Raw genomic sequence first — 12,585 nt, forward strand, 5'->3', positions numbered from 1 at the left:
ACCGGAATGTCCTTGCTGGTGCATGCACAGAAGGACACTGACTTTCTGGAATAAGGGGCATAATGTAACTATTTTGCAGGAGGGGGTTATATCCATTTTAATTTTATAGATCTATGTCTGTATCACTCTAACATAATGCTCAAGATATTGGACATTGAAAAGTTTACTAAAAAGAGGAGAACCCTGAACTACATATATTACAGGTGGGGAAAAAGGTTCAAAGTGTAAAAAATTAATTCACTGTTTCCCTGAGATCTGAACCTGGCATTCCTACAGGTACTACTACAGGCTCCTGGATTGAAGGGCTATAGATTTATATGGGGATGTTGTTACTTTCCTACCTTAAATAATGTAAAGCAAGGCAACTATGCCTTATCACTGTGATTTACATTGATTATAACTTCAGGTGATAAAACACCCCTTCTGCCATCAGCCTAAGTTTTCTACTTGTCTAATAACCCGTAGAAAATGATCAACAGATAGCATTCACTTGTCAGCTGAAAATAAAAATCTGATTGGTTACTATAGGCTATTAGATGTGGACAAATGTAAGACTTTTTTTTATAATAAATTATGTCATTATATTATGTTATATTATGTTAAGGACATAACTGATTTATTAACGCACAATTTTTTTTTGTAACGTCTTTTATTAATCATAAACATCAATATCACATTGTTGTTATTTTACTTTAAATAACAGTTGTATTGCACTTATCCTGTGTTATCATTTCTCTATAACAATATTTATAACCGTTTCAGGGAAGAGAGAAGGAAGAAAGATTGACGTAGTGACCTCACTACGGAACCCAAGTGAGGGTAAAGAGGGGGTAAAAAAGGTGAGAACATAAGTATATATAAAATGATATTATAAGACTTTAAGATTCTTATACAGACACCAAGTTTGTAAGTTAAATGTTGAATATTGAGTATTCTGTTGAGGGTTAATGATCGGTAATGCTTTGCGTTTTAGCCTATTGGTGTGAATCTGCTGTCAGGTGCATCGTGGTCTTTGTTTTTTCTTGATATGCAAGCCATGGTCCCCAAGTCATTTCAAATTGTTCTTGCTTATTTTTGTTCCTGGTTGCCATTTTTTCCATTGCTGCCCTCATGTCTAGTCCTTGTGTGATTTGGTTTATATCATAAAGGCCTCCTGTTTTCCAAAGTTTTGTTATATGCATTGCTGAGGTGTTGAATATGTGGAATAAAAGTTTTTTCCAGAGTCCGGAGTCTTTTCTGGTAAATGTAGCAGCAGTGCTACTTCCGGTTTGTTTGATAGTGGCATTTGGAGGTCTGTTGTTATTAGTTTAAACACCTGTTTCCAGTTGGTATTTTTCTTGTAGTTGTCGGAATGTTTGATAGGTCTTAATAGTGTATAAATCCGCAATTGTGTTTATGCCTTTTCGGACCATTTTCATAGGGAGAGATATTGAATTAACAGCTGGAGGTTGGAAGTAGGAGTTATTGGATAGGGGAACTTACCTAGTTTCCCCTTGATGTTGAGTTTATCCCAATTTAGTAAAATTAGTTTAGTCATTGGTAGTAGTGGCAGGTTATTTGGTCTGTTTTTCGGTGGTAGCCATAACAAGTTTGGCAGTGTTAGGTTATGAAGAAAGCTGGTTTCTATTGTTATTCATTTTCTGTGTTCAATGGGGCTATGCATCCTGAGGGCAGTTTTGAGCAATGAGGCTTTGTTATAGTATAATAGGTTTGGTATTCCCATTCACCCGCTTAGTTTAGGTTGTTGTAGTACTCTGGCCACTATTCTTGGCTTTTTCCCCTGCCAGATAAATGCCTTCATCTTTAAGCTAAACAATAATTGTATTTTAATTCCCAGATAGGTAATACATTTTTCTTTCCATTCAAATTTAAATGTTTGTTGCAATAGTCAGAGGGATTGGAGGTTAATTGGTAGGGCCTGCATTTTGCCTGGGTTAATTTTGTACCATGATACTTGGTAAAAATCTGTAACTTCTTGTATTAGGTTAGGTACTGATGTGTGTGCGTCAGTGAGGGACATTATTATATCATCTGCAAATAGGCCAATTGTTTGCTGTCCATCTCGTGTTCGGATGCTTATGATTTTGGAATTTTGTCTGATTTTACATGCTAGGGGTTCCACCATTAGTGCGAATATGAGGGGCGAAAAGGGGCATCCTTGTCTTGTTCCATTTAGGATTTTGAAGGCATCTGACAGGATACCAGATGTGTTTACTCTCACTGTTGGGGCTGAGTAGAGGGCTAGTATTGCTTTGATGAAGGTGTTACCTAGCTGGAATTTGTGCAATGTGTTTGCCATATAATCCCAGTGGATCCTGTCAAATGCCTTTTCAGCATCCAAGGATAGTATTAAAGCTGGGTGCTTATGTCGTTTGATTACATGTAATAGGTTGTGTAATTTCCTAGTGTTGTCTGGTGCTTGGCGAGTAATGATAAATCCTACTTGATCGTTATTTATAAGTGAGGGGAGGACTAGAGTTTTAGATCTGTATTCAGCAGGACTATTGGCCTGTAATTTGAGCAAATGTCCTGTGGTTTACCTGGTTTGGGAATAGTGGATATATGTGCTTGGAGGAACTCTGGGTTTATTTTTCCTGTATCCATAATGTTTTGGAAAATTTTAAGCAGGTGTGGTGCTAATATGTTTTTATAGGTTTTGTAGTATATGTTTGTAAACCCATCTGGGCCTGGGGCTTTGCCGACTTTCAGAAGGCTAATTGCATGTAATACCTCTTCTAGAGTGTTAAGAAATTCTTTTTGGGGAGGGGTGGGATAAGGGAGTTTTTTTAATCCTTCTTATAAATACGTGTTTTATTTCAACCTTTAACAACACTCAAGTTTCTGTAATTTATGTATTTACTGCATCAGCTAGAAATGTATGTACTGTAAGTTATACTTTATCAGTTACTCTTTGCTTGATGTACCAATTCAACTTGCTTCATTTCTTACAAAGAAAATGTAAAACTGCCATTATGTAATACTTTTATTTTGATGTATTTCTTGAAAACTCATATTCCATAGCCAGATCAAGACTGATACCAACTGTGACTTGCCTTGAATTGCAATCACAATATTAACTTTAAGCCTTAAAGTAGTTGTGAGATGTGGACAAAAATTGCTCCTCTAGATGAGATGGAAATCATTTGGCACCACTGTGTCTGAATATATTGCTTGGACTCTGCTGTTGTGAGTCCTGCATAGAAACTATAACTCCAGTATTTGAAAATATAGTACATCAGTCAATAGCTAGCTATGACATGGTGAAAAGAAATTAACTTTAAAAGTGACACAATTTATATATATATATACATTTTTTTTTTTAATTTTATTAATAATAAGTTATTTTGGGCAGGACCCTCTTTACCTCCTGTATTGGTTATTGGTTGTTTTTGTATGTTTCCATGTATTGTCCATTAATCATACAATGCTGAGAAATGTGTTTCCATTTTATAAATACATGATGATAATAATAATAATAATAATAATAAAAACTTTTTATGCAGAATACTTTAGTTGCTTAATCAATATTATGTATGCATTCCTTATTCAGCTCTGTTATTATTTCCTTTGCTGAGGTACAACACATGATCAGGCATGAAAAAATGTGTAACACAAAATGGTAAAATCTATGGAAAAAAGCAGTGTAAATTAAATGACAGATTTCTAAAGCAGTGTGTTTTGTTTTACATGTGATACCTGGTGAACAGGTGGTGATGTGTGGTGTATCTGCCCACTAGCTGCAATTTTATGTAAGTACTATAGACCGTAATATGATCTTCAGAATGTAAAGAGCTAAATAAAACTTATTTGGGTTTTTGTCTTGTGGTGAAATATGAATTTTCTGGAGAATCCACCAACCCAGAGGATCATGTATGTGTGGTTTTGAAGTGTTGGAGAAAACTGGAATAAACTGATAAATAAACCTATGCACCTTAAAGGAACAGTAACACCAAAAAATGAAAGTGTATAAAAGTAATTACAATATAATGTACTGTTGCCCTGCATTGCTACAACTGTTGTGTTTGCCTCAGAAAGACTACTATTGTTTATATAAGTTAGCTGCTGTGGAGCCATGGGGGCAGCCATTCAAAGGAGAAAAGGCACAGGTTACTTAGCAGATAACAGATAAACCCCCATTATATGGGGCTTATCTACTAGTTATCTGCTATGTAACCTGTGCCTTTTCTCCTTTTTTCCAGCTTGAATGGCTGCCCCCATGGCTACACAGCAGCTTATTTATATAGTAGCTTTTCTGTAGCAAAAACACCAGTTTTTTGCAGAGCAACAGCACATTATATTTTAATTACTTTTATGTTTATTGCTTTTTATGTCTAATATATCTTATTGCATCAGTAATGTTATATTTAAAATAATGACAACATAATGCTGTAGGTATCATGGTAATGTTTAAAGAAAATAGAAAACCCAATCACAAAAAAGACCTGCAATATTTAAGCATGTATCTAAAATATTATAAAGTCAATAATGTAAAAACAAATGCATTAAAAGTCATATATTCATAAAACAATTGGCCCCAAAGGGACTAATTAATGTGTTGGTAAGATGTGAGCACCAAACACTTTTTCTGCATTACTCAAGGCATTTTTTTATAATCCCCTCAACAAGTAAACCTTCTCATTCTGAAATGTTAGCACCTCTATGAAAATAAATGTGATATTCACTTTGTTATTAATTCAACAAGATATCAATTTAATCACAGGGATATCTAAGAGAACTATGATTTATTATGATTAATAGCATACATCTATGATACATGATATACCTGATGGAATACCATATAGATATAATTATACAAACATAAAACCAAATGATTCAGGTGTATTGGCATTCCAGCTATTCTCATCAATACTCGTAAAAATCCTTTTTTGGAGCTAGCTAGGAGGCTTTAAAGGGGCTGTTCATCTCAAAAAACAAATTCTTTCAATTTGGAACTGCTCTAAGGGAACAGTTCTGAATCCAAAACAAATTATTAATAGTAGAAAGGATGAAACAATATATATATAAGCATTAACAAATAAGAATAACAATAATAATGAAGGTGAATATTTGGTTGCTGGAATCAGTGACAATGACACTGATAGCATTTTTAGCGGCTGCCTGGAAAGATAAGATGATAAGACTCATTCCAGAGAGTGAGAGCAATTATAATTCTCTGCCATCATTAACCTAAGTCAATTCACAGGAGGAGGGGTGCATCATTTCCGTTTTTCCAATGGATGACACTCCTCTTTGGTAAAAAAAATGCAATGGATATATATAGCACATCTGATTTAGAGAAAGACTCATGCCCAACTATTATATTGAAGGGTCTAAGTAAAAAGAATTAGCAGATTTAGCAACATCATGCAGCTTTGTATCTGCTCAAGCACAGGTTAACAGAAATTGCAGTTCATCATTAGAAAGGGCTTTGGAATATCAGTCTTAGATCTTTGCATCAGTGGACTAAATAGCAGTTTGTCACAGCAGCTTCAATGCTTTTATTTGGCATGTACAGATATATTTGATTTAAAGGAAAAATAGAGGCTGAAGTGAAAAGGCTAGAAATACTTTTTGTTCTTTAAATGAACCCTGCAAACGTAACAACACATATCCTTATATTTCAGCAGCTGCCTAACTTTGTTGTTATCTGTTTGGCGCCCAGTGTGCTCTGGGCTGCTGTAAAGCAAACAAGCGCATGAAAAAAAGTAATTGTGAACACATTGCAATTACAGATTACATATTATAATTGCACTAATTAACTCTTTAGTTATCAGTTATCATTTATTAATAAATGTAATCACTTAACAGCAGCATCTATTTGTGTTTTACTAAGACCTTTACAGCTAGATAATGCCTAAATTTTTCGGCAGACATGGATTCCACATTTTGCCGTTGGTAAAAAAAAATTGTTGTGCATGTCAAAAAAATGAGAGCATCAAAAAAATTACAGGATCTGTTATCTGAACCCATTATCCAGAGAGCTCTGAATTACATGATGGCTGTTTCACATAGACTTAATTTTAATTAATCTTTTTAAGATTTATTTCCTTTTTCTCTTTAATAGCAAAACAGTAGCTTGTACTTGAACCCAGCTAGTATACAATTAATCCTTATTGGAAGCAAAACAATCTTATTGGGTTTATTTAATGTTGATAGAAAAAGCATTTTTTTCCAAAATGCATCAGTTAATAGAGCTTCTCCAGCAGAATCCTGCATTGAAATCCATTTTTAAAAGTGCAAAGAGTTTTTTTAAAATGTAATTTTGACATTTCACATTGGGATTGACATATTCTTCATTTCCCAAGGTGTCACAGCCATGTGACTTTTTCTTTACTGCTGAGCTGCAATTTGGAGTGATGTCATTCCCTCCCTTTCCCCGCCAGCAGAGGATCAGCAGAACCAGGCCTGCCATCAGGGGGACCCATAAAAATCTGCTTCAGAAGGGGGCCCAGGTGCATTGCAAAAGTTACGTATAAGGTTACGTTGAAACTTCCGTAATTTATGGATCTTCCACAAAAAATTGTATTAATAAAAATAAAAAATACACCCTCTTAATAATACCCATGTCCATCTGCATTGTACTTATTTACCTTCCATTTAGCCAAATATTCCCCAGTAAAACTCTTCGCCATGCTATGGATACATTTTTTGAAGAAAGACGATACGGCGACTAACCCATCAATGCTGTGCTCCCGACATCTCTCCTCCTCACAGGATATCCGGCTGTAACCCAGAAGTTCAGTGATCACTGTGCAGAGGAGGAATTGTTGCAGCAAGTTCACCCTCTCCTGGTCGCATGTTCTTTTGAAAGGCTGAAGGAGAGACATGTTGATGGAATGGCTGGGGGGGGATAGATATGCTGATGGAATTGGTGTTGAAGGGAAGGGAAACGCTGGGTGAGAGGAATGCAAAGGGAAAGGGACTTTGTGAGAGACACGCTGGAGAATGGCTGGTGAAGGAAAACTGCTGAGTGAGAGGTATGTGAAGGGGAAGGGACTTGTGAGAGAGACGCTGGGGGATGGCTGGTGAAGGGAAGGGAAACACTGGGTGAGAAGTATACGAAGGGTAAGAGACACGCTGGGGGATGGCTGGTAAAGGGAAACACTAGGGGACAGGTATTGGAAGGGGCTTTGAGGGAGACACACTGGAATGGCTGATGAAGGGAAACCGGTTGCTAGTAACTTAACCGGTTGCTAAGTGACGTCACTTCCAGAAGTGACATCACAGTGGCGGGATTTTCAAACCAAAACCAGGAAGTAGCTGTCGGCAGAGATGAAGTTTTCAGGCCCTGCAAGATGGCAGAGACCCTATATACTGCACGGAAAAGTGGCGATTGGCATTTTTTACTGAAAGCAGCATGCAGCTTTCAAGTAATAACTGTAAGTTGATTGTTTGGGGCTGCGATGTCTAAATGCTGTTACTGGTCCTTTAAGTAACTTTCCTAGAAACTTACCTTGCATGTAAATAATTTGTACGGGGCCCCAAAGTTTCTGAAATCAGCTGCGAGCAGAACAATGGGAAGGTAGCAAGATAGCAGCTCCCAGTAGATATCATAATAGCACTCAATAGTAAGAAATCCAAGTCCAGCTCATGACTCCTCCAGTTATATGGAGTAGGATAAACAATAGGTTATCAGATGCTGGTTCCTTCTGAAAGCTCAGACTCAGGCACAATGCACAGAGATGGCTGCCTACACATCAATATTACAACTAGAAAAAATACATTTGTTGGTTCAAGAATAAAATATTATATGGTAGAGTGAATTATTTGCTATGTAAAAAGTGTAATTTAGAAATAAAAAGTACACCATCATTAAAAATTTTTTAGCACACTTAGGGGCTGATTTACTTACCCACGAACGGGTCGAATGGAGTCCGATTGCGTTTTTTTCGTAATGATCGGTATTTTGCGATTTTTTCGTATGTTTTGCGATTTTTTCGGATTCTTTACGAATTTTTCGTTACCAATACGATTTTTGCGTAAAAACGCGAGTTTTCGTATCCATTACGAAAGTTGCGTAAAAAGTTGCGCATTTTTCGTAGCATTAAAACTTACGCGAAAAGTTGCGCATTTTTCGCGTAAGTTTTAACGCTACGAAAAATGCGCAACTTTTTACGCAACTTTCGTAATGGATACGAAAAACTCGCGTTTTTACGCAAAAATCGTATTGGTAACGAAAAATTCGTACAGAATCCGAAAAAATCGCAAAACATACGAAAAAGTCGCAAAATGTTCGTTTTCAAGTCGGAACTTTTCCAATTCGGGTCGGATTCGTGGGTTAGTAAATCAGCCCCCTAAAGTATGGAGTTTCAAATTATGGAAAGACCCATTATCAGGAAGACCCGAGGTCCCGAGCAGTCTGGATTATAGACTATACAATGAAAGCATGCTTCTGGGTTCTGCCAAGTTACTGTTTCACAAAAAGAAAGTAGTAAAAATAATACTAGTCCATTGAAAAGACCAGTCCATGATAAGACCAAGTTTAAAGGGGACATATACCATCATTTTTCATAGTGTATTAATAGATGACCATGATTCAGGCTGTGAGGGGAGGGAGGCGTTTCCAGTGACGTCAATTTGGGACTGTGATCCAAGGCAAGTCTGTAGAGAAGGACTGAGCACTTTTACCCGCCCACCCCTATGCCGTGTCCTGCTTACCTCTGAGAGTCGCTCGTAACTTCTGACAACTGCTCACTGCAGATTACAAGGAATGTTTGGGTCCCTGCTACTACCCAAAATAATAAAAACTGCAGCTGTCTTTTGAAAGGCTTAACAAAAGCAGTTTTCATTCCTTAGGGTAGAGGAGCAGGGAGCCGAACATTACTTGTAAGGAGCACAGAGCAGCTGTCAAAAGTTACGAACGAACGGCTCTCAGGGGAAAAGCAGGGCATGGCTCATGGGGGAAGAAGGCATCATTTATTACCACCTTCCAAAAGCTAGTGTCTTAATGGTTTGACGTTTTTCTACCACAGATGGTGGGACAAGAAATGATTTGTGCAAATGTAATATGGGGGCCCTCAAGCAGTCATATAAACTAACTTCTTTTCCATTGGAAGTACCATTTAACTCACATTTTCTCCCTATAAAAAAGGGATTTGTCTCTCTGGCTATCAGTGAAGTTAAAGTAGTACTGGGGTGGGACTTTGGCTGTTACTGCAGAGTTCTGACTGTCACTCAGAGGTGTGATCACTTCCTGAGGGAGAATGAAAGGACACGCCCAGTCCTCATTTCAGCCTAGACACGGAGGAGAGAGGTTCTCTCTGCAGCTCTAGTAAAGTTATGGTTTTAGCAGGTAAAACATTTTTAGAATCTTTTTTTTTACCGATGCACTATACATTTTAGAGTAAGGGAAATATATACTACCAAAAGATGAGTATGACACAATATGTCTCCTTTAAGCTTAGGAAAGGGAGGGGTTTGTTCTACAGATTTTAGCAATTACCCTGTTTATAGGGGGGAGTGTAGGAATTCTAGGAAAAACAAATTCATTTTACATTAGCGCTGTATGACAGGAAAAAAAAAGTAGGGAGATATTGTTTAATTAAATTAATAAACTTAATACATTTTCAAAAGAAGTTCTATTTTTGCTGAACAAAATGTGGATGTTTTATGTCTACCTGAAGTATCTCAGGTGGATAATTTAAAGGCAGCTTAGACCAAAATAGAAAGCTCTAGTATGGGGAAAAGACACAGGCAAATTGCCTGTGTGAGCTCTTTGAGAGGGATGGAATCACCACAAGGTTGGAACTTTTTTTTTTCTCTGTGTGGGAACCAGGCGGTAGGGCTACTCCTGGTTAGTTAGGACAACTGACAAGTTAGGTTATGCCTTTCTGTTGTTTCAAAAACTTTAATAGAGCATTCTGCTAAAGGAAAAACAGATATGTAGGGCTTTTCGAGGTTGCTTAGTTATGTTGTCTATTTACCTGCAAACCTTATCAATATAACATTAATGAGTACAGGCCCGCCTTCTTATCTGACCAATAACATTGCAGCATTTCATAGCAATGGAGAACTTGTTAGCAGTGCAAATATTTTGTAAGGCAGAAACATTATCATGTTATGTTAAAGATATAACACATATCACATTTCCAAGATGACACTAGTTACATGAGCTACTTACTACATTATAGGATTGAGATAAGTATAAATTGTGGAATAAAGAAGCATTACTGGTTGTTGTTTAAAGTTATTTAGAAATGGGGCAACGCTGGGTGGTCTCCCATACCTATCATACTGTATTTTGAATGCTTAGTTTTCCCACATTATTCCCAAACATATACAGTGACATACATTTTTACTTTAATAATAGCATCATAATTATTTCAGTATTTGTCATTATAAAAACAGAAAATCCTATATAAAATAGGAGAAGGACCTGCATACTTTGAGGAAATCTTGGTGGATTATCATTGACATCAGTAAGGGTTACATTGATTGTTGTTGATCCAGAAAGTCCTCCAACTTGACCAGCCATGTCTTTAGCTTGAATAACAACAGTATAGTGTTCTCTAGCTTCCCTGTCCATGTTGGGCAATGCTGTTCTGATAACACCTGTAAAATAATAATTATATGTTAGTAATTTTGGTATAAACATAAATTGGTAAATAGATTTTGTTTTTTTCTGTGATAATAAAACAGTATTTTGTACTTAATCCTAATAATTGAAAAATGTCTTATACAAAAAACTTCAGGTTTTTCACATGCAAGAGGTGTTTGCAGTCTGCTTGCATCAATCATGGGAACTACATTATTTCTATCATGACTCTGTAAAAGGCACTGGTATGTGCATGTCTTTAAATAGGATCAGTTCAGCATTTACCCTAGTTATGCCTTCTAAACCCCAGTGTGTCAGCATCAGCTTTCAGAAAAGATTCTGTTTTACATACCTAAAGGGTGTGGAGATTAGTTAAGTTTTCCTTAATATAATTATGTTGAGCACGCATAAGAACTACCGAGTACAAGACTCCCAATCCCATATGTAATTGAAGGCACTAAGTTTGCCCGGGTGCAGTAACCCATGGTAACCAATAAGATGTTTGCTTTTAAACAGGTGACCAGTAAATTCTACTTGCTGATTGGTTGCCATGGTTTATTGCTCCTGGGCAAACTTTCCTTTTATTACATAACCTCCTAAGCATCTTTTGTTAATGACCATCTTCTACCCTTACTGTACCATTTCAAGTTGCTAGTATTTTAAATATGCAACAGCTGTAAATGTATGTCTAGAAATATAAATGTTTGCGTTTGGATTTTCACTTTGACAAAATGTTAGTCTACCAAATAAATGCCCATTTGACATATTATAAGGCCTGTGAGAAATATGAATGTATATGATAAACTACAATTCCCAGTATGCCTAGACAGTGCTGCTGTCACACATAGATATTGTTATTGGACAACATCTTCCACTATAACCCAGTCCTTTACACCATATTCCTACTGTACATACCATGCATGACAGGAGTGGATTATGCAGGATGATTTTGTGAAATCTATTTGAGTGCTCCTTGTACAGGATTGTATATATTCCAATAAAAATTGTTACATTGTTTAGTTTTTTTAAAATACAAGTTATCAATAAAATGCAAGAGCTGATCTTAAGATTTAAGTATGGCATTATTGGGAGAAGGGATGACAGATATCTGATAGTGTCATTAGGCTTTATCATCACTTTCATTTATTGGAATTTTAAGTTATTACTGCTGTGAAAAAAAATAGCTTTTGTAATGGTAGGCAAACAGGTGTCCTATGCAGAGAAGAGACATGAGACACGTGAGATTGTTGTCTTTGTGATTATCCCAGGGCCTCTCACAGACTCTGGATCACCAAAAGGTTAGTACCCTGTTATTTACAGCTCAGAGATAACTAGTGATGAGTGAACCTGTCCAGTTTTGCTTTGGTAAAAAATTTACGAAAAGCAAGAAAATTAGTGAAAAATATGCCTTTGTCTGGCTCTTGCTCAGAATCACATGGAACCCGTGATAAATAAATGACCACCGGTAAATTAATTTCCATAACACTCAAACACAAAAGGAACATCTAGAACCAACAGGTATTTGAGCACACCCCTTGTATCACTCTTTGTTGCTAATTGTCTGACTGGGAAATATTAACTCTTCCTTTACTAGGCATCCCCCGGTCAGCCCATATCATGTACCTTAAATGCACTCTTCCTTGTACATTTCAGCCAGACAAATGTGTTACAGTATTACACTGCATATTTGGAGAATTACAAACACAATAATAGAGAATTTTAAAGTTCTACATTTCTACAAAAGTAAAAAAATACATATCTATTATTATTATTATTATTATAAATCATACAAGATTCAAAAACTATTAAGACAGTATTTGTTAAGCAAGAACATATTTCTTGTAAAATCGTTAATCTCAGTCAACAAATCGATGGAGCACATAAGTATAGTATTTTTTTGTTGATATTCTCATATTACATTCAAAACAATTTCTCCTATATAGTGATGAATCAATCAGAGTAATATTTACTACAAACAGATTCATCAACTGTGAAATTGTTTGTACAATATGTCATTTATTTTGTAATTTGCTATGTGCAAACTGGATGCA

The 12,585-nt window shown here is 36.3% G+C and overlaps 1 protein-coding gene across 1 annotated transcript in view; it reads right to left on the reverse strand.

The window, feature by feature from the left end:
* cdh18 (cadherin 18) overlaps nucleotides 1-12,585 on the reverse strand; it is a 319,640-nt gene that overhangs the window by 71,578 nt on the left and 235,477 nt on the right. Inside the window, exon 6 of the mRNA XM_018094962.2 lies at nucleotides 10,384-10,551. Within this exon, the coding sequence (XP_017950451.2) occupies nucleotides 10,384-10,551 (168 nt within the window). The remainder of the gene's footprint in view (nucleotides 1-10,383; nucleotides 10,552-12,585) is intronic.

Source organism: Xenopus tropicalis, chromosome 6, assembly GCF_000004195.4.
Source record: "Xenopus tropicalis strain Nigerian chromosome 6, UCB_Xtro_10.0, whole genome shotgun sequence".
NCBI lineage: Eukaryota > Metazoa > Chordata > Amphibia > Anura > Pipidae > Xenopus > Xenopus tropicalis.